General features: G+C 38.9%; 1 protein-coding gene across 3 annotated transcripts in view; it reads right to left on the minus strand.

The window, feature by feature from the left end:
* The window catches only part of fam189a1 (family with sequence similarity 189 member A1), a 130631-nt gene that overhangs the window by 23180 nt on the left and 80130 nt on the right, over positions 1-27321 (minus strand). For all 3 annotated transcript variants that reach the window (XM_054769727.1, XM_054769726.1, XM_054769729.1), the window contains one exon: positions 3338-3448. In XM_054769727.1, the coding sequence (XP_054625702.1) occupies positions 3338-3448 (111 nt within the window). The remainder of the gene's footprint in view (positions 1-3337; positions 3449-27321) is intronic.

Here is a 27321-nt window from a genome sequence, read left to right on the forward strand (position 1 = left end):
AATTTGCAATGTCATAACTTGGTTAAAAAAAAAACCCATGTACCCATAGGACCCTGACTTTTCTTAAATGTGTGTATATTTTATTCTAACATTGTTTTATCATTCAAATTTCAAAACAAAAAAGAGATCTGAGTATTACTACCTCGAATGACCATAGCAGTCAATTTGACTGCCTGCTTTTTACAGGGGGTGTCATATTTCACTATTTGCTACATTTTTCCCGCCCTTCCTCCTGCTCTATTGGCTGTTTGTTTTTTATGCTCTGTGATGCTAAAACCTAGCCATAGCTTCACTCTAAACCCAAGAGAGACAAAAATGACAAGTAGAAAGAAGGTGACAGCTATGGAGGCTTTAGCCTTGCTTCAGAGAAAATGGTTGCAGTTCGAGTTTGCATGTGTAATTGCAGGGAAGTTATGTTGTGTCAATTCAATCAAACACTCAATCACTATAGTTTTCATTTAGTGTCCTGATGTGTTTTTTAGCTATTCCACCAATTTATTTTTAGATCTTTTTAATGATAATCCAAATTATATACAAAGAGTCAAAATGACTGCTATGGTCATTCTAGTAGTTGCAGAATTCTGGTCGACCGAGTGTTAATATTTCATTAGGTTTTCTAATAACATTACAAGTTTATTCTCATAAAATTGTGACTTTTTTCTCATCAGAATACAACTTTTTCTCTTAATATTTTGACTTTAGTCTGGTGCAGCTGTTTTTTCCCCACTTCTGATGTTTCTTTTTAAATTTTCCAAGTATTTCTAATTTCTTCTTGGAAATTTTTGTCTCATACTTATGATTTTATTCTCGATAATATCACAACTTAAAACAAAGCATTTTTTGTACATTATACGTATATCTATTTTTATAGTGTACTACAATATGCTACTAAATAATCTTTCCTCATAATATTACGACGCTATTCTCGTAAAATTACGACATTTCTTGTTAGATTACAACTTTTTTCTCTTAATATTTTTGGCTTTATTCTTGTTTCCTTCTTTTCCATTTGTAGACCGTGCCACCGGCCGCTGAAAAAACAGCCGCAAATGGCCCCCGGGCCGCAGTCACCCCTGAACTATAGGGAAAAAAGGATAGGGAAGATTTGATTCACTTTTCGTTTGACCTTTTGGGATGGATTAATCACGAAACTGGTGGTTTCACTGTATGCCTTTACCCTTGTAGATAAATGTAGTCAAATGAAATGTTACATGTTAACATATGTAAAGGGCAGATTGCAAAAGGAAGCGTGTAACAAAGGAGACAGTGGAATACGAGATGCTACCTAGGGAGAAACACCTCTGCTATGTGTCCCAGATTGAAAGAAAGCAGGACGTGAACCCAACAAGTATGGGTTAATTAAATTGAGGAGAGCAGATGAGAAGCATTCATACTTCAGTCAGGACGTGGGAAGGTGCTCTGAGGATCCACATAAGGAAGTAAAATCATGTTAGCATGAGCAGAGTAAAAGCAATTTCTTTTCTTTAGCTTTTCTTCCCGGTTGTTGGGACCACGTTGCTATCAGAGAATGATCACACAATTTAAAAGGTTTTCAAACTGGACTGAAACTTAAGTCTGTGTAGAAGTGAGAGTTAAGCTTGTGTGAGCGAGAACAATGCATCTATTGTGTGTTTCACAGTATTTTTCCAGGGGTTATCTGTGACTGTTGTGCAACTCTCGTTGTGCTATGTGAGTGTATGTGTGTTAAGACGGCGTTCTATCGGAAGCTATTAGGCTGAAAATGCACTGAGCTACTAGACTGAATCTATAGATGTAATAATAGTATCGAACAGGAGGTAGGAAAGCTGCCTAGTAGTTTGGTTCTATTCAGTGAAGGGTGAATGATGTGAAGGGTAGATTCCGACAAAACTGCCATAAAACTGACAATGTTTTTGAAACAAAATAAACGTGTGACTGATTGTCTTCCTGCCCAATCACAGACAGTGTTTTTTTTTTGCTGTCTCCTTCCGTTTACGTATTGTTGTCAAACGTTTCATTGATACTACATAAGGGAATTTCCGCCAAGTAGCATTCTTTATTTATAAATGGAATATTTTCATAGTTAGAGCATAGTAAACCTGTTTACGACCTTCTAAATACGTTTTTTTAACATTATTAGAGCCCTCTAGACAAGAAATAGCACCCCTATAGTCACATTTTCATTCATTCTACCCAATATAGTAGACATAAGAGCAGAAAATAAGCCATTTAAGACATATTATAAGACTCCTGCTCGTGTGTGTTGCTGTAAATGTGTTCTGGTGCTAGGGGAGCTGAGTGAGGGGGCGCGGACAGGAAGGGACATCAGAGTTGAGTTTTAGCTTGCCGTCGGTTGCGGACGCAGCAGTAGCCCCGTGTTAGGGATTATTGTGCCTGTTGTGAGATCAGTCAAAGCTGCAATAAAAGCCTGTTGGTCAAGTCTGGTGCTTGTGTGTCTCAACCAACATTACAGAAACCTTACTGACACCTAGTGACCAATGTAGAGTACTACACATCATCACAACGTCTTTGAATGTGTCTTCTCAGTGCATTTAGCCATTTTTATGCTTTAAAATGTTTGATTTCGGCAAACAATAAGTAAATATGCATATTTCTTGACTAATAATAGGCCGCATTTAACCACAAAACAGCCTGATTTACTGATTAATATATTTTTGATGCTAATACATTTTTTGTGGCGAGTTATTACTGTGCTGTATCTTAACGTGCTCGTGTGACTAAATATTAGAATCAGCTGAATGGTGTAAAAAGTGTTTTATGTGGGGTGTTTGCCACATGAATTTCACACAAGTTACCAACGGGAACCATTCATGCTGTAAAAATAGCAAGGACAATAGGAAGTAGCACCCTTGATGTCATTGGCGTTACTTGTGTGAGTGTGCCTTAGAGCAGGGCTCCTCAACCACCGGGCCGCAGCCCAGTACTGATCCGTGTGGGGGGCCGAACCGGGCCATGGAAAACTCTAAAACTATTAAAAAAAAAAGGCGCGTTTTTAAAAATAGTTTTGTAAATAACTACATACAATTATATTTAAATCTTAGCAATTTATGAAATAAAAGCTATTATTTTCTTGGAAAAAATAATATACGGTTTAAAAGCCTATAGTTTTTACGGGCTTATGTCGTTTTGTTTCATTGTTTCATTGCTTGGATATACTTTAGTTAGTGTACAGCCGAGTTGCTATACAAGCTGTACACTGACAACTCCAAAGCATATCCAAGTTTCATTTACATAATATTTGGCCCTTTAGAAGATATACTGTACTAAAACTGGCGATCACTGCAAGGATGGATGGATAAAAGTTGGAGAGATGCCTGCCATCTCCATGTGGTCTTACCAGCTGACATTCCTCCAGCGAGTTGACCAGCTGAGCGTTCTGGCAGGAAAGGATGGAGCCTGCCAGGTTGAGCATCACACAAACTGCCGACAACAACATGAAGAATGTAATCTGCAACAGACAGAAGGAGCAAAAAGAGAAAACAACATTGTCAAGCGTCGTGTCATCACGAGAGATTCAAAGCCGATACAATCATCCCTCGTTTATCGCAGTGAATTGGTTCCGGACCCAACCATGATCAATTAATTTCCACAAAGTAGGATTCCTTATTTATAAATGGAATATTTTTGTGGTTACAGCATAGAAAACCCATTCAAAACCTTCTAAATTAGCATTATTAGAGCCCTCTATCAATGACATAACACCCCTATAATCACTTTTACACTTGTATTACCCAATATAGTTGACATAATAAGAGAAAATAAGACATCTTAGACATAAATGTAACGTTCCTGACACGTTGTGCTGGTGTCGTAAAATACTACGGCAATGGCGCAGAGCATTCACACAGGAGCTGTTGTCAGCCACAACTCACGCCAGTTATTGGCACTCTCCACACTGCTAACCATGCTAATACTCAGCAACTCTACAGTAGTTAGCTGATGTCACATACGTCACTTCCCAGGCCCTGTGTCATAAAGTCGCACACCACGTCACACATATTACACTGCATAATAACATCTAAATACCTTGTTTGTACTTTTGTTCATTTAGTTATTTTTATGATTGGAAATGCTTAATTTGGGCCAAGAATACGTACAATTTGCTTATGCATATGTTTTGACTAATAATAGGCCGTGTGTGTGTCTTGGTGTTTAGGTGGCAAGATGAAGAAGACAGTTCAAAAATAACCATCACAATTATTGGTCCGTCCATAGACCATACGCCCTTGTGGGTTTGGCTGTTGTGGCATTGGACGCATGCATTTGGGAGTTGAGTGTGGGCGTGTTGCCTGCGGAGGTGATGGTGTTCTCTGACTTCATCCTGGGGTCTCGCCCAGGTGACCTGATGTCCCCACCTTTTGTAGTGGATATGAATGCAGAAAGTGAACAAATCTATGAGCAGTGACTTCTGTGATTGAGAGAGGGAGTAGGATCTAATAAGCTCTGCTTCTTCCTACTCCTTTTTGGACATGTTGTGCTGTGAATTGTGAACATGTGACAGTTTATGCATGTTTGAAATAAACAAAACAAACAAACAAAGAGACCCAAACTCCAAACTTTAAAGTGGGACACACTCCCGATCCAATCTCTACACCTGCATTTGGATACCTGTTATTATCTGAGCTATGTTTGCTTTACTATACAATTGCGCAAAAATATCAGCAAATGTTGCTGGACGAATACCAGCAAATGGGGCCGTCTTGACACAGGCACAGCCTGACGTGTTCACGGCTTCACAGACGGTTGGACAACACAGAATTCTTAACATTACAAGTAACTTCCAAGTGTCTCACATTATTATTGTAGATTTTATATGAGCTTGTCATAAAGTCCTATCCATACAGGCAAGTGTGATATTGTGGCAACCTGGATGTTTTGTGTCGCGTTAAGAGTTTGTGATGTGCGACTGTTTTGTGTGTGTCTGCGGGGCGAGCAGTGACCTGTGGTCACGGGGAGGCAGAAAAATACAAAAATGTATAATAAGAACATAAAATAAATATTAATATTTGTCCATTAAACTGTTTCTGTACGATATTAACATTTGAATTTAACATTTTTGAAAGCAAAAATTGCTGAATTAGCAAATTTCCTGTTCAAATACAGGACAAAAACCCAAGATGAACGATCACAGCGCCTGCCAGTTTGTGTTTGCCAGCATGTCGCCAATGAAAGAATGTTTATTATGCAACATGCCTTTCTACGGCCTTTGTAAAGTCTTTAATGTAAGTGTGACATCATTATTCATGCTAATCGGACAGTAAAATACAGAGAAATGGCACACGCGGAGGCGCTTGCAGTACTCGCTTCATCCTTAAGTGAGCTGGAAGGTGCTTGTCACTGCCGTCCTTCCATAGAGAGGAAAAGCCAGCTTTTTTTTATAGTAGCACCAGCAGGCGAGCAGCAGGTGCACTGAATCAGAAATCTCCATAAGCGGTATACCTGATACCTGAGTTACACTGGTATCGGTACTGAATCAAATATGCCCCATCCCTCTCCTGCACACAGCTCATAGAGGCTGTTTTTCCATGGCATCTGAGGAATGTTATGATAAGTCGCTATTTAATAACTGCTGTCACATTCCTCAATTCACTTCTCAAAGACAGCATTTGTCATCATCCACACACATTTTTTGAGGGAGTTTAATAGACACTTTTCGCCAAATAGCGCATTGACAAATTTTGAATGCACTTTTTCGTTCGTCCTTGAAGAGCAGCGTCAGTTAACGCTAAGCATACACACAAACGCCTAGCTTCTATTTCTTCATACTTCACGTTGATAGTGCCAGCCTCGGCCCTCGAGTGCGATCTAATGTACTTTCAGTCCAATCGTTCCCTCTGTCCCTCTTTTCCTTGGGGCAAACTGCTTTTTTTCCCAAGTTGACAGCCCTGTGGATATAAATCCTGTTGATAGAGATATGGCTAGCTTTCGGGTATTTTGAATTACAGGTCAAACATATCAGAATGGCTTTTTAAATTGACAGCAGACGAATGGACTCAACTGCAAATCAGGTATACAGTAAGTGTTTAGGGAGAAGGCTTGATTTTTGCGTGAAAATAAGACAGCAGACAAACCGGGCAACATAAGTGAACAATGTAATTAAAGATCCTATTAATAGAGTTCATTTTCGAAAAAGAAGCAGATTTAAAAGGCCGGCAAGGCTCAACGTGCAGGTGGAGTTGTCGTATGCAAAGGCCGTTGGGTGCACAGATGGAGAGAAGGAAAGAGGGCAAGCAGGAGGAGGATGGCATTTAATAGCCAGATGGAGGGATATGAGAAAAGTGATTTTCATAAAAGCAGAAAATTGAAGGACTGAGAGGCTGATAGGCAACCGCGAAAAACACTTGCTTACTTGTTGTGGAAACAGAGGAGATGAAGAGGAGAAACAAACACAAGAATGGAGAAGAATAACTGAAATGGACATAGAAAATAACTAATGGTGAACTAAGATAGTCCCATCATGTGACACAGTAAAAGTGACGCTTTACACCAGGACTTCTCAAATGGTCTCAACCCGGGACCCACATTTTCCAATTGTCATTGAGTCGCAGCCCGCTTTTATTTAAGTCGTTTTAAATCTGCATTTATTTTACTACTTTTTACACTTTTATTTTAGTCATTTTTATTTGTATGTATTTTTATACATTTTTTTAAACTTTTATTAAAGTCGTTTTTATTTGTATTTATTGTTATTATTGTTATTTTTTTACTTTTAATTATTTTACACTTCAGTCATTTTGTCAACTGTATTTATTTTGCATTATTTTTTACACTTTTTAAGTCATTTTTTTTCATTTTTAAATTTTGTACTTTTATTTAAGTCATTTTTTTATTTATTATTATCATTATTACTATTATTAGAATTGTTTTTACATTTTATTTTTATTCAATTTTTATTTATTTTATTTTTACACTTTTATTTAAGTTGTTTTTTTATTTTTATATGCATTTATGATATTATACTTCTCTTGCAGGGAGCTTTTGGGCATGGAAGCATTTCACATCAGCTTCATCCGACGGGCCACGTACGATGTCTTGCCTACCCCCTCTAACCTCAACCAATGTTGTGGAGGAAATCCCACATGCCTCCTCTGTCCATCTCCAGCCAACCTGAAACACATTTGGTTGGCTGCAAGACAAGCCTGGTACAAGGCCGCTACACCTGCCGACACAATCGTGTCCTCAAGTGCCTTGCAGCTACTCTGGAGACCTGACGGTCAAAGACCAATGCTCTGCCTCCTCCACCACTCCATTCAGCATCTGCAAGAGCGTTCATCCGAAAAGCTGCAACACTAGCTGAAGTCCGCACAACATCGGAAATCTGCCGGCTTGGAGGGGAATGTGACTGTGGCAGACCTGAACATGACCTGAACAAAAGGCTCTGTTTTCCATCTGATATTGCCACAACAAACCTCACACCCTGTGGAGGACCTTTTGTGATTAACAGTTCATAATCACATGCTAAACTCTGAAAGCGTCCTTACTAAAGAGCCTCAAAACCTGGAAACTTTCACTCAAACACACTGACTGAAGACATCTTGGCTTGTTAGACTAAAATCAATACTACAGATTTTATACAACAATAATGGGCAAAAAAATCACACAAAATGACCAATTTGAGTCCTGTCCTGGCTAATGTGACCTCAGGGCTTGCCTGCATGCGCTCTGTGTTGAGCTGATTGTCACGCGTGGCCGCACACCAATGTCTTCTCATTACAATGTAAGATCACATCACACCATTTAGCCGCTTGTCATTAATTACTGCCGGGCTGCTCTCTGCATGCCAAGTAGGAAAATGCTCCTAAGAAGCGTGTGGTACATTTACACCGCATGTCATCTTCGCACCATTTAACACTCACGGCAGAGGACAATACACCACAATACAATCAGCATTCATCTCCATGACACCCATTCATAGATTACAGAAGTACAGACGAGGTTCATCATTTCACACAAATGTCACAGAAGATGAAATCGTATAGCCTGGCCAAATCCCATATTTTTTATACCTGATATGAAGTACATGCACCCTATCCTTCTCCAGGAAAAACTCAAATACGTTGTTTAAAAAGTCTGATCAACTTCTGTCGACCTTGGATATACAATCCTCATTCCTCATTCATTCACTCAACAGAGAATAAAATATTGTAAAAGCATTTGACGTGTTGCTGAACAGCTGCTTTCGCTGGAGCTGCTGTCAAACAAAAAAAAAATCCTCTCTATGGAAGGACGGCAGTGACAAGCTCATTCCAGCTCATTCATGGCCCCGCCCCTTCAGGATGAGGTGGAGAAGCGCAGCGCCTTCCCCTAAGACAGGGGTGTCCAAACATTTTCCAGCATGTAGATATGCTGGAATATATTTCAAAATAAAACTGCATCTCAGCTTTGTGATATAGCTGAAGAAGGCTATTAGTTGTATGACACATTTTTGCTGTTTTTAAAATAAATAAAAAAAATCTTTCTAAAATAATCTTCATAAATTTACTTCTTTGTAAACTTTATTCCCATAATATTTTGACATTATTTCCTTAATCTAACTTTTTCAACAACCTCATTTTCCAAAAACGACAACTTTTTTTTGTTTTGCTTGTTTTTCATATTATGATTTAATAAAAAATTGTTTTCTTTCATATTTCAACTCATGCTACTAAAATAATATTATTTTTCCTCCTAATATTCTATGTTTATTCTAGTAAAATTGCGACTTTTGTCTCGTTAGAAGACCTTGCTGTGCATTCACCTTTAGCGAGTTTTCAAGAGGCACCATCTAGCCAGCTTCTTCCTTGTTTTGTTTCTTATTTTGTAAATAAAGACATTTTGGGGTTATCCTGCGAAGCGAGTTTAGTGGGTTTGCGAGCTGTAGGCATGTCACGACAATCGATAAAACGATTAATCAAACGATGGAAAAAAACGAGGTCGACAATTTTGACGCCTTGATAAATTGACATGTGCGACACGTACGTACGACCGTTCCATTTCCTCGTCTCGCTGTAGCACACAGGCTGGATGACAAGAGGGTTCACTCTGCTTGTGTCTGAGCGCATTGGTTGTATTGTCAAATTAAGGGAAAGAGTGAGCCTCCTGTCAGCTGTCTGTCACTAGCTTCGTATTGATTGAATACACTGATTGCTAGCTAGCAGTTAGCAAGCAAACGCAAATATGAATGAAATCACAAAATCGATACTGTCTCAGCCGAATGCCACAGTTCCAGTGTGGATGTGTTGTTGGGCATTCGTCCCGGCGGTTGGCGCTTGCTGGGGCGTTTGATCGGCGAAGTGAATGTATAGTGCCGGGCAGCGCGGGCTTGCGATGCCCAGGGTATGTGAAGTGGTGACGCCCCGCGATTCGTAAGTGCGAAAGTAGGCATCTGCTGTGCCTCACGCAGATACACTACACTTGAGTACCATCTAGTGGCTCAAATATGACATGACACTGAATGATAAACTTCATGACAATATGGCCTAACAAAAAAGACTAAATGATCAATTATCGTCGACAATTATCGACCAGCAAAATTTGTTATCGTGACAGGCCTAGCGAGCTGTGCTGAGTGGAAAGCCGGACTTGCCTGTTTCAGCAGCTGTATCACCATGGTAACTTAGGCTAAACTCATAACCTGGTCCCGACCAGGTCCACCATTTATTTAGAACCTACGTCACCCCCGAGCAGACATGGCGAAAGAAAAAAGGAAAACAAAGACCATTCCCTGATGATATTATCCATCTAGAAGCGAAATAGATTTTCAGCTGAGGGAATATGCTAGATATGCTCACACGAGCACCATCGATAAAACGCAATATGAAATATTAAGAATTAAATTTTAGCAGACGTAAATGTCACAGCAGTCCTTGCGTGAGTACTCGTCCCGTTCAGTCTTCGTATATTACAATATTTGCTGGAGGAATAAAGACTTGGCATCAATCAGCTGTTTAGAATAAGGACAAATTACACTGTAAGACAAAAAAAAAAATAGAAAGGTCACCGCAAAACACGTCAACACTGCCATCTAGTGGTCACAACGAGATACAACAAGAAGACATATTTATAAGATTAAAAAATGACAGTTGTTGCCCCAATTTATTTATTTTTAAAATGGATAAGTGTTAAAATGCCAAAGTTGTGCAGTGTTGAGCGCTGATAAATGAAAAGACTAGTAGCGTATGGTTAGTATAATAAATCCCTGTTAACTTGCGCATGACATGCTCAGCATTATTCTGTCATAGGTGCTCCCTTGCTCTGTTGGCGGCGAAAGTGTTACTTTTAACAGTCTGAATCTTTTGGGAACTCATTTTTTGTCGGGATGGCTACATGTTTGAGCGGAAGTAGAATAACATGACGTCAAATGCCCCCTATTATGTGAACACACACTAAGAACAAAGCCGTGGGCCGGACTTGGCAAAGGCTAGCTGATAACCACCGCTGCAGAACCGTTGGGGAATTTAGCCTGGGTTGGTTGAGCCACTTGTGCAGAATACCCCCTTTGATTGCACCTCAGCCACATGTCATGGTATTCTGGGGTAACGCCACGCACTCACAGACCCCTTCGTGATCATCATCATTAGAAGTCATGTCAATAAACAGGCTGGAACAAACGCATTACAAACCTAAAACAAAAATAGACACGTCTTTGTTTTCCTTGTCAAAAAGCCCATTAGTCTGTGACGCTAACTCATTCATCACTATTGTTTATATGAAAAAAAAAGCACAAGTCAGAGATAAGATCTGAATCTAAACAAGAAAAGCAAAAGTCCCCCATTGGTCAGTGAACTCAACCTTATGTCTTATCAAATACAGTGGAACCTTGGTTAGCGTCATTAGTAGAAGGTCAGACTAACTGACACAGACGTTAACCAAATCCATTTTTCTCTGAAGAAACCATGTAAATCCAATTCATCCATTCCAGAAGGCCAAAAATGTTAACACATAACACGTTTTTATAGTTTTACATGCAGAAAACAATTGGAAATGCATATAAATACATAGAAATGATGAATGAAAGGAACAAATGAACATTTAAGTTTCCTTTTACCTTCATTGAAGACATGATTCTTGAGGTGACTGAAAACAGGAAGGTGGCGGTGGTTGATCTCGCTGCCACGCGGTGTCTTTGGGACCAGTCACGTCTTCAGCGAAGGTAAAAGTAACCTTAAATGTTCATTTTTCCCTTTCATTCATCATTTATATGCATTTTGAATTGATTTATGCATGTAAAACTATAAAAACGTGTTTTGTGTTAACATTTTTGAGAATCAACCACTGATGACGTCATTGACGGGCGACGTAACTTCTGGTCCCGGTTACCATTTTTTTTTAGCTTGCTGTGATTTTTTTTCGTCCACACGATCTTTGCTGAGTGCTTATCAAATGCACTTCTGCCACCTTGTGGCCGTTTTTATGGCTTAAAATTGCTCTGAAGTGAAATTGATTGCGCGATCATCTCTTTTTGCCTCTCGCGCAAAAAAAGAACGTAAAAAACATAAAAAAATACGTTGTTGGGATCAGGCATTCAGGTTTATTAAAACGTATAACTACGTCCTTGGTAACGAATGAGTTAAAGATAGCCGTCACAGTTTACAGCTCCTCTCTTGGAGCGTTTTATAATGTTCCATAGCGATGGCTTTCCTTTTCGTTGGCACACTGCCGCTTGGGAGGCGTAATGAATGCAAAAAGTGAACTAATAAGCCTTGTTATTTTTCCTCAGTGTGGCTGCGCAGAGAAACGAACTGTAACGACCTCTCGAGCAAGTGTCGAGTTTACTGAGCAATGTTTTAAATAAAGGTTTTTGTACATTTTGCAAACGGTACAGACTGGAACATGCAAGGCTCTAATGATGTTGCACTGCGTCGTAAGGCTGTGAAAGCGTTACTCTGTGGAGGTGTGTGACTACAAAACGGTCGTGACCAACAGGGGAGTATCTGATTTGAAATAGGAGCAGGAACACATTAGTGCCCTCAGACAGCAGTGCACATCAGTATTTAGTCTGTAGCAGCACTGCAACGGCACACATTTCTTTCCAATTATCTCCTGTCCTCCAGAGACGTGAGCAATGTTTTTGCGATACTGCCCTACGTATCTCACTGCCATGATGGCTGGTGGTTCTCCTAAGGTGACGTGCATCACTCCTCGGGCCCCTGTAGAGCTCCCAAACATCTGTTACAACGATATTACCAAGGACATCCAAAGATATTTCAAGAAGAAATTCCTTAGATTACATGAGTGGAAATCTAGACTAGGATTAGAGACCTGAAATCAAGGTCAAAACGGCTTAGTTTTAACAAAAAAATACCTTTTTAACTTTCTCTATAGACCAATTTGCTTATCTTAAGTAATGTACACTGAAATCTGCAATATATTACCTAAAATAAGCAAAATAGAACAAGAAAACTGTACTTGTTCCGTTGGCAGGAGCAACACAAGTCGCAAGCATCGAGTACCTGGTAAGAAAAGGTTATTTTTACTCAAAAATAAGTATTTTTGCCATTGATTTCATATAGTTAAACTTGCTTTATATAATAAATTAATATATACAAATATATATATATATAATAATAAATGAGTACTACTACTAATAATAGTAATAATAAATCAACATAATAAGAAAACAAAAAAAAACAACAGCAAAAATTGAAAAAATTTGCAATGATTTTCCTCATAATAAAATAACAAATGAAAAATAAAGTGAAAAAGTTAACAAGAATAACGTTCTAATATTAGAAAATTAAATAGCAGCAAAAAGTTGAAACGTTACAGAAAAGAGTTATTTTAGAGAGAAAGATTATGAGAAACAAACAAAACAACGAATAACGTTGTAAATTTAGGAAAACTAGGTTGCGGAAAAAGTTAAAATGGTATGAGAATAACGTCCATATATTAAGGGAATAAAGTAAAAATTCAGGGATGAAAATGTACAATTTAAAAAAACAACTGTAAAAATGAAAAAAAAAAACCCAGCAGTAATCTTAGTTGATGAAAATACGTTTTACGAATGTTTTATGAAAATAAACTCATAATAAAACGAGGAAGAATGATGTAATTTTAGTAGCATAAAGTTGAAATATTAAAAAAATAATTCTTTTTTTTCAAGAAAAACGTGAAATAGATGGGTAATTAAAAAAACAACTGCAAAAAAAGCAGTAATTTTACTATGATAAAGTCCAAATATTAAGAGAAAAAAGTGGTATTGTAACAAGAGAAAAAAATCGCAATGTTATGAAAATAAAGTCATCATATTATAGTTAAAAATAATGTCATTTTAGTACCATAGAGTTGAAATATTAAAGGAAAAAATGCATTGTTATTTTTTAAAAGTCTTAATATTATAAGAAACTAAATTAGGAAATTATAAAAAGTTATAATATTATGGGAATAAAGTCATAACATTACAACAAGAGAATTTACAAAAGTTATTTAAGATAAAAGTTGAAATATTTGACAAATAAAAAAAAAACAGTAAAAATAGGAAAAAAAGAGCTAAGTTCATTCTCACAATACGCTTTTTCAACAATATCACGTAACTTCTTAACTTCACAAAATGTCAAAGTGGCAAAATTGCATTCTTTCAGTTTTCAGGCCCTCGCTGGAAAATGTTTGGACACCCCTGCTTTATAGTGTATACTCTAAAAAGCTTGAAAATCTAATAAATGGCATGAGCAATGTGAAAAATGCCACAATAGACACAACCTGAAGGTTAAACAGCAATCAGTAAAAACAACAACGTGCTGATGCTGGAGACCCTGGTGAGTGAAATTGGGGTCTGTCAACAGCTGGTTGTCCGTGTTCCCCTGATAACTCTGGTAACTTTCCGCCTCTGTCCCTCCCTCTGCAGAGAGCTGTGGTCTATATTTATGTATGTGGGGGTGTGAGTGTGTGTTTTCAGACTTCTTCACCAGCAGGATTACTGCTGATAGGAGGCAAGTGACCCTATGAAGACAGCTCAAATAAACAGACTAGGTGTTGATTCAAACTCCCAGCGGCAGAACCCAGGGGATCCCTTCTTGTCCGCAGACTCCCTAACCCTGCTGGGGTAACGCTAGTATGTGGATTTATATGATGAACTATTATGAACTGGCAGGGGTGTAACAAATAGAGCTGCAGCAATTAATCAATTAATCGATGATTAATCAATTATCCAATTCATCAGCAACTATTTTGGTATTCGAGTAATCATTTTTTTTACATACTATTTACTATTTTTTATATATATTTCATGAAAAAAACTGCATCTCAGCTTTGTGATACAGTCTTCCCTTGCTTATAGCGGTTAACTGGTTCCAGACCCGACCGTGTTAAATGAATGTCCGCGATATAGGATTCTATGTTAAGAAATGGAATATTTTCATAGAGAATAAAAAAAAAAACTATTTATAACTTTCTAAATATGGTTTTTAACATTATTAGAGCCCTGTAGACATGGAATAACATGCCTATAGTCACCTTTACACTGCTAATATTCATTGTTTACAAGTACTTCAGGACTGCTTTGGCTGCACAAACTGGGATGTGTTTAAAACTGCAGCGGGGAGGGAAGATTGTACTGTTGATTTGGATGAATACGTGTCTGCTGTTACTGGCTACATTAGCACATGTATAGAGACTGTTACCACCACCAAGTATTACAGAAAATACCCTAACCAAAAACCGTGGATGAACTGTGATGTAAGGGCTAAGCTACGTGCTCGTTCGACTGCATTTGTCATGGGCACCGCTGATGACTACAAAAAGGCCAGATATGACCTGAGGAGGTCCATACGGGAGGCCAAAAGACAGTACAGACAGAAGCTGGAGGGCTACTATTCCACCTCAGACCCTCGGCGCATGTGGGCGGGGCTCCAGCACATCACAGACTATCGACAGCAGAGTAGCGTAGCCACGTCCAGCCAAACCACACTTCCAGATGAGCTGAACGAGTTCTATGCCCGCTTTGACACCCAAACTCCTGATGAGCAGAGAGGGTGGCTGAACCTGGGGAGCACACAGAACTCACCTCTCATGGTGACATCAGCTGATGTGCGCAGGGTTCTAAACAAAACAAACCCACGAAAAGCAGCAGGCCCAGACAACATCTCAGGACATCTTTGGGAAAAGGACCCGCATAAACCCCTGTTTATTGATGAGACTGAGGTGGAGAGGGTGAAAACCTTCAAGTTCCTTGGCACACACATCAGCGAGGACCTCACCTGGTCTCACAACACCCAACAAATTATGAAGAAGTCCCAAAGGAGACTCTACTTCCTGAGAATATTGAGGAAATTTGACATGTCCACCACAATCCTGAGTTGCTTCTACAGATGCTCTATCGAAAGTGTCCTTACCGCCTCCATCACTGTTTGGTACGGTAACTGTACAACACGTGATAGGAAGGCACTCCAGCGGGTGATCAAGACCTCACAGAACATTGTTGGGGCAGCCCTCCCCTCACTGCAAGACATTTATAAAACTAGAGTCCTACGCAGAACACACAACCTCATCAAGGACAGCACACATCCACAACACTCATTATTCACACTCCTACCGTCAGGCAGACGCTACAGGAGTTTGAAGTCCAGGACCACAAGGCTGGCAAACAGCTTTTACCCACAGGCCATCAGGCTCCTCAACGAAGCACTCGCACACGCCGCACGCAACACACGCACACACTCATAGCACTTTATTTATTTATTTATTTATTTGTATTATTTACTTGTATTAATGTCTCTTCTGTTGTTGTTGCTTAATTTATTGGTATATATGTTTATGTGTTTATGTTTCTTATGTTCTTATTCTTTCTTGTGTTTTCTTTCTTTTCTTGGGAGAATGAACAGAATAAGATTTTCATTGCATAGTATAACTGCTGTTTTACCATGCACATGACAATAAAACTCTCTTGAATCTTGAATCTTGAATGTTGCGCAACTCTTATGCTGCAGGGACTCGAGACCGCAGCAAGCTAGCAAGCTAGCAAGCTAACTAGTAAACCAGTTACCCTAAATTTATTTCTTTTAAACTTAAGAAGCCCAAAACTTACCACTCCCACACGGAATGTGAGTAGAGCTTTTTTTCACTCCATCATGTCGGACATACCATGGCTGACTCCATGAATTCATGCAATGTTAAGGTAATGTAACGTAAGCTAATGTCTCAATGTTTTGTGACATTACTGCTGCTTGGTGACCAGAATACTACATATCACTTGTATTTCAATATGTTTTGACTAATAATAACAGCCATCATTTATTAATTAACAAATTTATGAAAAAAAACACGATATAGCGAGGGACCGATAATCAAACTGCAATATTGCGAGGGACGACTGTATAGGTGAAAAAGCCTATTATTAGTATCAACTTTTTTTCCCTCATTTTAGCTGTTGTTTTTTTTTTTTATTTTGCAACTATTCTTCTTAAATCATCTTTGTACATTTTCTTTCTGTAATATCATGGCTTTATTCCCATAATATTTTGACTTTATTCCCATAATATTATAACTTTTCCACCAATCTAATTTTCCAAAAATTACACCTTTTTTTGTTTCTCATAATATTACGAATTTATTTTTTTTCTTTATTATTACACCTCTATGCTACTAAAAATTACATTATTTTTCCTCATAACATTACGAGTTTATTTTCATAAAATCGCGACATTTCTTTTTGTTAGACTATAACTTCTTTCACTTCATATTTTGACTTTATTATCACAAAATTACAGGTACTTTTTAATTTCTGATATTGTTGTTCTTTATTTTCCAGCTATTTCATCTTTTTTCTTGTAATTTTTTTTTCGTAATTACAACTTTATTCCCATAATACTTTGACTTTATTCTTGTAACATTATAACGTTTTCCAACAACCTAATTTTCCAAAAATGACAACTTTATTTGTTTGTTTTTCATAATAATCCAACTATTTCAAAAATAGCATCTTTGTTTAATATTTCAACTTTATGCTACCATTATTTTTCCTCACAATATTATGACGTTATTCTCGTAAAATTACGACTTTTTCCTTTTTTCCTCTTAATACTTTGACTTTGTTCTTGTGAAATTACTGCTGATTTTTCCATTTTTGCTGTTTTCTTTTTTTTTTTTTTTTTTTAGTTTTCTTGGTAAATTATAATTTTAGAATGTTCCGCGGGCCAATAAAAAAATAAAAATAAAAATAAAAAAAACTGCCACGAGCCACAAATGGCCTCCCCGGGCCACACTTTGGACACCCCTGCTCTCGCAGGACAAACGTATTGCAATTCGTCTTTTACTCATCAATCAGTGTGAGTGAAATCAATACGCTCTCCCAGTCCACACGTGAACGAGCACGACTGCAGCGTGTTCCTTCATGATGTTATTCCGTTATGTTGGCCGTGACACACAATATTAAGTGAACTGGATCAGTAGATTTGATGTTTCAGATGTTTCCTACAGGCTATTCCTAATTGAGCCATTCAGATAAGAACACCAGATGTGTTTGGCTGTTGAGGGACAGAAATAGAGATGGAAATTAAAAAGAAAAACACCTCGCCTCTTGAATTGAGTGTGTAGACTTTGATGTGTAGTCATGTTGACAGCCTGTCGGAGCGCATCTCCACAGGGTATGATAGATTAGTTCCTGTGGTTAGAGACATCATGTGGAAGTAACGGTCCACCCAATTATTGGCAAACGGGAGAGCACTAACGTACAACTTAGATTTTTTTTTAAGTAACCAATGCAGGAAGGTCGTATTCGTAGAGCTCTCCTCTTTGCCGAGGCACATGTGTATCGATGAGAGCCCGATCGCGAAAGGCCGCATCACCCTGAGGGTTAGCAGTTGATTAACCTCCACTTATCAACATTTTAATCAAGCGCTGACCTCTGAAGGGCTGAAACTCGGAGGCTGCTGGAACGAGACAGGTCGTTCTAATGAACCCGGCCCTAGCTGAGTATCACCAGACAGGGAACTTCAGCAAGAAACGTGCTTATGATGAAATTGTGGCGTAATGATGTTTGGAAAATGATGGTTGCTTTTTTTGAGCATGACATTTATTTAATAAAATGTAATGAATGTGGCTTACCTTACTTTAACACACCATCGCATGATAAGACCAACAATGGAATACAAAAGGTGTTGTATGGGGAAAAGGCCTTGCAGATCTCCCCTTCCAAACCCTCCTGCTAGCTTGATGTTGTAACTAATTAGATTAGATTAATCTCCCGTCTTTCTTCAACATGCCTTTTAAAGTATGATATCACTAATGAATGATAACGTAAGATGATCCATGAACAGATGGACTCTTTTGCATCACACGGCAACTATGATGAGTTCAAGGCCTGCGAAATCTAATCGCTTGACGGAAAAAACTGTCAGTAGGAGACCCAACTCACGAGACCATGCATGACATTGGGTACACGAGAACGAGACAGAACTGGATTTTAACATTAAGTTTAAGAAAAGTATGATGAAAAAATATGACTGGACAAACCCTTTTATTTAACCGAGCCACAAAACAATACAGGTGCGTTTTTAAATGTTTACTGTAGCTAACAATATTACCGTCAATTGCAATGTTTCCTTGAATATGCCATCTTTCATTGTTGATAGTTGTGGAATTGCCGTTTGTGGCATGTATTATCTCACAGGCAATTAGTACTGTCCGTCAAACATTTGCAGCATTTCTTTGGCAATGACTTTCTCTGAAAGCACACCATTTTGCACTGTTCGATCAAATGTCAATCAACACCGAGTGTTGACTGTCGGTGTGTAGTTTTTTTCCCAGATGGGAAAACTGGGTCAGGTGGATATGTTTGAGGTGGGCAAGTTCGATTTGTTTATGTTGCCACGAGGTACGCGCCGATTAATATCGGACGATTTCCATGAAAAGACACGTGATTGGCATATGCAGATAAATGCCTTTCAACGCCAATCACAAAAGCTGATCACCTCTGGCTAGTACTATTGCAGCCTGCAGCCCATCACGATCCCTATGTGCAGTGTAGCGTCTTGCTCTAACGTCTTGGAGAAGCATCCCCCACCCGCTTTCCTTCACATGCGCAGGCGTGCCAAAGCCAAAACAAACATGTCTGCTATGTGGAACTTGCCTGCCATTTGTGAGAGTGATATAAACGTTAGTAAGCTTTAATTTAATTCGACATTTGAAGAACAAACACTTGGGGTATGGTGAGTTTTTGAGGCTCATGGTCCAGCCAAAACGCTGGACAACACTAGTCCGTATGTGCGTAACGTTGAGAAGGTTGAGCAAAGAACCTGAAAAATCGTTGGGGGAGATGATCAGCCTTTCTCAGCGGTGGAAGACACCGAGTTCGCCGACTGCTCTCTCACTTGGAGCCCACCTATGTGCTACCTGGAAGTCCTGCTAGAGCTAAATCAGGCAATGTAGTCTCACATCCTTCCTCCTTCAAGAAGGCGTTTCATACTCTGGAAGTTTCTGGAGTGAAAAAGTAAGATTGTCTAGATTAAGGTAATTTTATCATTCTTTTTTTCAGATCATATCGCCAATAGAAGGGGTGCAGTCAGTAATTCTGGGCTCCATGAAAAACAAATCACCACTCCAAAGCCCCCCCTTCTGTTTATTTTGTAATAATGACCTATTTTTGGGGTTCCCTGGCAGTCAGGGGACCTGGGAATCATCTAACTTTCCCCCCTGATATGGCATCCCTCATGACTCATCATAAATAAATAGAAACATTTACAGTTAATCCATGTGATCCGTGTCGGTATCGGCCAATTTCACTCATGGATGATTGGTATCAGAATCGGCAGCATAAAACTCTGACCGGAGCATCCCTAGTGGCCACCACTTTCGAACAAATTGGGCATACTGGCTCGTTCGTGTTGATGGGCTCACCTTGCTCATTATTAATATTCCCACATGGAGGCTGTGGCGACCTTGTTTCCCTCCTAATTGCTACAACCTTGCATTGCTCCTCACGAGGATCCGCTCTTTTACTGTGCGTTTGTTTTACCGCCTCCCCGAGAGACAAAGCGACTGTATGAGGTCTCACTCCGTCACACAGCGTCTCAAGCCGTTCTATGAAGCGTGTCGGCAAATTCCGACCGCATTAAAGTTAATCGTCACTGTTGTGTGCATGCAGGTGCATTTGCATGGCCAAACTTGCCGGGCGCTGGCACATCTCTTTCAATTGTGCCAAAGGGGAAGTATACAGAGAGTACACAAGACACACAAGAACATGGTTTTACACTAGCTTAGATATTTGGCTTCAAGTGTGTAGGATCAGAGAATAATATCCTTTTGATATCATTATTTTGTGTTAAGCTGCTTAAAACAGGAAGTTTATTTGGCATTAATTCTAACACAAAATCAAATCATTGTATTGTTAAGATACTGCATACTTTAGTGCCATAGCCTACTGTGTAAATATCATGGAGAATATTCATTTGATATTAACACAGGTGTCCCTTGCCACGTCTGGGTTCGAATTTTACAGTTTCAATCAATCACGTTTTTTTCAAAAATACATTAATTAATAAATCAGGCTGTTTCGTGGGTGAATAAGGTCTATTTGTGAAAGAATTTAAGCAAATATTATGTCATTTTTGCCGAAATTAAGTATTTTCAAACATAAAAATGGCTAAATGAACTAAAATATCAAAGCAAGGCATTCAGAAGACGCATTCAAATTGTGACTGCTGTATTCTTTGGCCACTAGATGTCAGTAATGCTACTTTAATGCTTGGTGAGACAAGCACCGGTCTTGATTGCCAGAACAACAGGCTTTTATTGCAGGTTTAAAATTTCTTATAACACATTAATAACATAATAATCGTAATATTAATAATCATACTAATAAAATGGTCTACTTTTGCATCTGGAACCCATGCCAAGCTAAAACTCAACTCTGAAACACCGACGTCACTTCCTGTCCTCCATGCGTCCAAAACACATTTCCAGTCGTCCCTTGCAATATTGTGGTTCAAATATCGCTCCCCACTCTAAAAACCTTTTTTCAAAAGTAAATAAATTAATAAATGATTGTTGTTTCGTGGTTGACTATGGTCTATTATTAGCCACTGAACATCGGAAGATAAGGCATATGTAGTATTCTGGCCACTAGGCGTCAGTATTGTTCCATTGAGGAGACATGACATTAGATTACATCACCTCACACTGAACCAGCCGAGCCGAGCCGAGGCTGAGATGCATGTTTGAGTGAAAAAAGGTTTTCCTCTGATTCAGTGTGGAAGTGGTAAGTTTTTGGCTTTGTCCTTCTTCCCCACTACGTTTGAAAGAACTTTCTTAAGTTTAGAATAAGTAAATTGGAGAGGAATTAACAGGTTTTCTATGCTCTATTTACAAAAATATTCCATTTATTAATGATTGATTCCTACTGCGCGACATTTCACTTCTCATGGCCGTACATTATAGCGATCTAATTAATTCATTAATTTATTATTTATTATGTATTGTGTAAAACTAAGACATGAACAACATCAAATTAAAAGCGCAAAATGAATGCCGACCCACCATCCACCAGTTCAAGCCTGGAGTTTTTCCAGAGAGATGATTACATCGCTGTTTGACGTGTGTGGTAAAAGGCAGTGTGCTAGCATGAATTCACTTGAGACAAATGTGCACATTAGCACTCAATAAGTCATCAAAACTTACCTTTATGCATTCCCACATAGTATCAGCATTTGACACCAAATATGAGGTGAAAGAAAAATGGTAAAAATACAGTAGTGGCATGAGACAAAGTTAGCACACGAACAATAGACATGCATCAAGTGAGACGGATGTAACAGAGAGAATCCGGACGCTTTTCAAAATAAAACATTAAAAAAAAAATGGAAATTTAGTTTTCTTTCTGTGCGGCCCGGTACCAAATGACCCACGGCCCAGTACCGGGACACGGCCCGGGGCTTGGGGATCACTGCTTTAAGTCTCATCTTAAAACCCATTTTTATTTTCTGGCTTTGAACTCGGCGTGAGTTGTGTCATCCTCGGTGTCTTTCATTCTTTTCTTTTAGTTTTGATTTGATTTACTTATCCCAGTAATATCCTTTTATCCTTTTAATATACAGTATATATATATATATGTGTGTTTTTTAAACTTATTTCTTTAATTTATTGTTGTTTTAAATGTTTTAATGTCTTAAATGTTTATTTGTTTTATTAGTTTTACTGTCTTAATTTTGTATTTTTACTTCTTATGTATTCTTTTGCTAGTTTGTGCAGCACTTTGGAGACAGTGTTTATAAAATGTGCTCTATAAATAAAGTGGATTGGATTTGACTTTCTCTGACTGTATCTACTACAGCATATTGGGTAACAGGAGTGTGAAGGTGACTAAATGGGCGCAAACATATTTAGAAGGTCACAAACAGGTTTTCTACCAAAATATTCCGTGTATAAATAAGGAACCCTACTTCAAATGCACTTATCACGGTCGGGTCTGCAACCATTTAACCAAGATAAACGAGGGATCGCCGCACAATAAAACAACAGCCATTTGAAGTAATCATCATCATGTGAACAATAGTCCAAGTTGCGCAGGACATGAAGAAAGAGATCACTGTTTAATTGCAAGGTAACTGCAAATCTTGCGACTGATGCCGATGAAACATTTTGCAAACCTGACGCAAGCGGTTCTCTTTGCGAAGACACCTTGACTGGCACCGCCTGCATAACGCTGCTCTCGCTTTTTTGAGCCATCAGATAATGGGGTCTGTCTAATTCATATTCTAATTAATATGGGGCCACATTTCCTGCTTCCCGGGGCCTCAGGGGAGGATATCCTTCATGAGGCATTATCTCCAGCCAAAAGGTTCCCATTCAGTCAGCCGGCCTTGCGCTTTGACTCCCCGCCCTGGTTTTCGCTCCTCATGCCTTCGTCCAATTCCTTACCTGTCATTTTAAACCCGATAGAAGCGTACGGAATCAAGGATGGTCACTGAATATGTGTCCTCTCTGATGACAGAAACAAAGAGTTGTCAAAGGAGAGGCAGATAGCAGAATTCAATCCCTTCAAAATGGAGATTATGCGGAGTTCTCACATCCGAGTCCTGTCACTCACATCGCAGCTGTTTCCGTTATTGTGTGATGAGTGACGTGGTCTGTACACTATTTTGTCGTTCACGCTTTTGTTACTTCCTTACTCTGCCTTGCTGGTTCCTTGTTTCCTTCAGGTAGCCCGGATTTGAGGGTAGGACTGGTGCCATTTCAAAGTCCAGCAGGTTTCCATTAAGTCTGCGCCATGACTCCCAACGGTTCCACAATCCTCAGAGCAGTTTCCCTGCAAATGTTTCTACTCTCTTGTTTTCTTGGGTTTTTTTTTAGAGTGCTGCTGTTTGTTTGTGGCATGTTTATGGTAGGTTTTTCATGTGTACATTCTGTTCTGGCGTTTTCCTAGTCTGCCTAACAGCTCTGTTCCTTGTTTGTCAGTTTAGTTTTGCCAGCCTAACGCCTTGCTTCCCTCGTGGACACCCTTTGTTGTACTTTGTTTCTACTCTCCGCATTTTCTCAGCATTTATTGATGCCTTTTGTTTGCTATTTTATTTTTTACTTGTCTTTTGTCACAGCGTTTTTGCCATGTTTTGTTATATTTGACCGCACGGTGGTCTAGTGGTTAGCACATTGGCCACACAGTCAGGAGATCTGGAAGATCTGGGTTCGTGTCTCCGTTTGGGCATCTCTGTGTGGAGATTGCATGTTCTTCCCGTGTGTGTGTGTGTGTGTGTGTGTGTGTGTGTGTGTGTGTGTGTGTGGGTGGGTTTTCTCCGGGAACACCGGCGTCCTCCCACATTCCAAAAAGGTTAATTTGGTTAATTGGAGACTCTAAATTGTCCATACTGTAGGTATGAATGTGAGTGGGAATGGTTGTTTGTCTATACGTGCCCTGCGATTGGCTGCCAACCAGTCCCCGGTGTATCCTGCCTCTCGCCCAAAGTCAGCTGGGACAGGCTCCAGCATACCCCCCTATTGAGGACAAGCGGCATCGATCGAATCGGTTGTGTGTTGGCGGAGTCTATCTGACAGAAGATGTGGGCTGGAGAGAGAGGTGAAAGAGGCAGTGCAAATACAAACCGACCAGAGGTGTGAAGCAAGCTGTGACCAGAAGAACAGACTACACACACACACACACACACACACACACACACTGTCAGTTTTGTCCCGTCTGGGGACTTTTTTCAGCTTGGCAGCTATTGCAGGTGGCAAAAGAGGGGTCAGTCAGGGTGAATCCCTATGTTGTTTTTAATATGACAAAACTACACTCTTTCTTTTGCCTTCAAAATATATTTTTTAAATTGACATTTTTTTAATTAGTCACATAGACAACCAAAACTCCTAAAGTCCATGGGGCTCGGTCATACCTGCCCTACAGGTTGATGAAATCATTGGGATAGCTACTGTATATACAGTAGATTCCCGTTACAATCCGGGACCACCAGTGAATGACGGAAATCCTGCTGACATCAAAGTCCCCGCTTAATTCGCTGTTGTTCCTCCGCGGCAAAGATGAAATCCAAGCAGGCGGAAGCTCCTTTTGTGGCTGGCGGCAGACAGCATCTCGAGCGGCATGCAAAACTGCATTTTTCATCTTTATTATCCACATCCGAGATAAAATAACTCAGCGGTAAGATGTATATACATACAATAAACGTCCTCAATGTATTTGTAGCGACTAGTTCCATGCAAAACCTTTAAAAAAAAAGTAAAGTGCGCCGTGCGTGCCCTATTTTTTTTTTTTTTTGTATTGACATTTAGCTAATTGCTAATAATAATTTCCAGCATCCGCTGGTAGGCGTGGAACATAACTCCGGCAAAACTCCCGTTACTGTATAACAATATAAAAAAAATTAACAATATGAACGACGCGACAAAAAAACACAACCTCATCACGCTAGTATCGGTCCAATAGCAGCACTATCCTGGTTTCTCTTACCAAACAGGCACAATACGTAGTGATCCAACCTCAGCGAAAGAAACTGCCAGAAGACATCTTGTCACTTGCGCCAGACTAAAACGGAATGACAACGGAAAGTCGAGAAAATGGTGTAGACGCGTCTTCTAATCAGGGAAATTACAACTGACAAGCAGGTAGCATCACCGCAGATCTGAACACAATCCTGTTTGCACCTCATCCCCAGCTTATATGTTCATCTTCATGCAAATAAAGTAATAACACATTTATGTCAGCAAAACTATCACTGAGCAATTATTATGATTATGAAGCGCAGCACTGATCCTGTCTATGATCATTCATATTTATAGACTTCTTAATTGCACCCTAATTTGCTCATTTCAATGAAACGGCAGATAGGCTGTCATCAACCACTTTAAAAACCTGTGAAGAACAGTGTCAGCGCTATTTTCAGGCACATTAAACACCAGTCCATGCAAGGTGCACGCTCAAAGGCTGGCTTCATTCACCTGTGACTACACAATATCTGCGAGTAAACCTTTGTTGTTGTGACCGAAAGAGTCACATGTTTATTTTTTATTGTTTTCATTTCAGGCATGACAGGATACTATTCCGTATAAATACAGTAAATCCCTGAATACTCGAGATTCAGCATTCATGGCCCTGTAAATTCATACATTTTTAGTCCAAAATACGTATACGGTCATGGAAAAAAAATATTATTAGACCACCCTTGTTTCTTCAGTTTCTTGTTCATTTTAATGCCTGATACAACTAAAAGTACCCTTGTTTGGATAAATATAACAATGACAACAAAAATAGCTCATAAGAGTTAATTTTTTGGCAGTACAATGCTATCGCTATTCATTTAAGAACTTAAGTGATTTTGGTTATTATCAAGAAAACCATGGAAGTTGAATGACAACTTAAATTAAACTCTTATGAGCTCTATTTGTTATCATCATTATATTTGTCCAAACAAATGTGCCTTTAGTTGTGCCAGGCATTAAAATGGATCAATAAACTGAAGAAACAAGGGCGGTCTAATCATTTTTTTCCATGACTGTACATTTTCTTCTGAAATTAGGCCCTTTTTTCCCACAGGAAACGCATCACCGTAAGTAGGCGATACTTTATAAATAAGTGGTAATACAGGTTAAATGTTAGGTCGATCTTTGTAATAAGTTTAATAGCTAAAAAACTAACACAGCAAAATCAACATTTTTATTGCACAAAATAGCACAAAGAGGGAAAAGATTGGACTATTTTGGTTTCATTCGAAGCATGTTAGGGGGCTGATTATGGACAGGAATAGTCTGGACCTTAAATCTTCAAAAACTAAAGTATAACAGCACAAACGGTCATTTTAATTGCATAACATAGCACAAACGCAGCACAAAATTTTTAATGTTTTGGTGTAATTTGTAGCAAATGGAGGGACTGGGTGAACGTTAATTGACCTATAAAATATTCTGTAATAACTCAAAAAACGAAAGCCGCACAAATGTTAAATTTAATTGCACAAAACAGCACGAATGCAGCACAAACAAATTGAACTATGTTGGTTTAATTTGGATTAAATGGGCGGCTGGGTGAACCTTGATTGACCTATAAAAGACTCTGTAATAACTCAAAAACGAAAACAGCACAAATGTAAAATTTAATTGCACAAAATAGCGCCGATGCACCACAAAAAATAAACTATTTTGGTTTAATTTGGATTAAATGGGAGGCTGGGTGAACTTTGATTGACCTATAAAACTATCTGTGATAACTCAAAAAACGAAAGCTGCACAAACGTTCATTTTAATTGCACAAAATAGCACAAACAAGTTGGGCTAGTTTGGTTTAATTTACAGCAAATATGGGGGCTAGGTGAACTTGACTGACCTATAAAATCATCTGTAATAAGTCAAAACCAAAGCAGAACATTTATTTTACTTGCACATAATAAATAGCACAAACACAGCACAAACAAATGGGACTATTTTAGTTTAATTTGGAGCAAATGTGGGGGCTGGGTGAACCGATAAAAGAATCTGTAATAACTCAAAAACGAAAGCAGCACAAACATTCATTTTCATTGCACAACATAGCACAAATGCAGCACAAATGACTGGAACTATTTTTGTTTAATTTGGAGCAAATGACTGACCTTTGACTGACCTATAAAGTAATCTGTAACAACTCAAAAACTGAAGCAGCACAGATGTTAGTTTTAATTGCACAAAACGGCACAAACGCATTACAAACAACTGGAACTATTTTTGTTTCATTTGGAGCAAATGGGGGTGCTTTGTGTGGGGTGGGTGACCAACTTCACACAGGTAGTTTGACGTCTCACTCGTGCACCACTATCATTATCGGCAGAAAACCCGATACCGATATGATAGGATATTTCATTTTGATTCCAATATGGGCCAATAACATATATATATATATATATATATACATATATATGTATGTATATATACAGT

The sequence above is a fragment of the Dunckerocampus dactyliophorus genome, chromosome 3 (genome assembly GCF_027744805.1).
Source record: "Dunckerocampus dactyliophorus isolate RoL2022-P2 chromosome 3, RoL_Ddac_1.1, whole genome shotgun sequence".
NCBI classification, from domain to species: Eukaryota; Metazoa; Chordata; class Actinopteri; order Syngnathiformes; family Syngnathidae; genus Dunckerocampus; species Dunckerocampus dactyliophorus.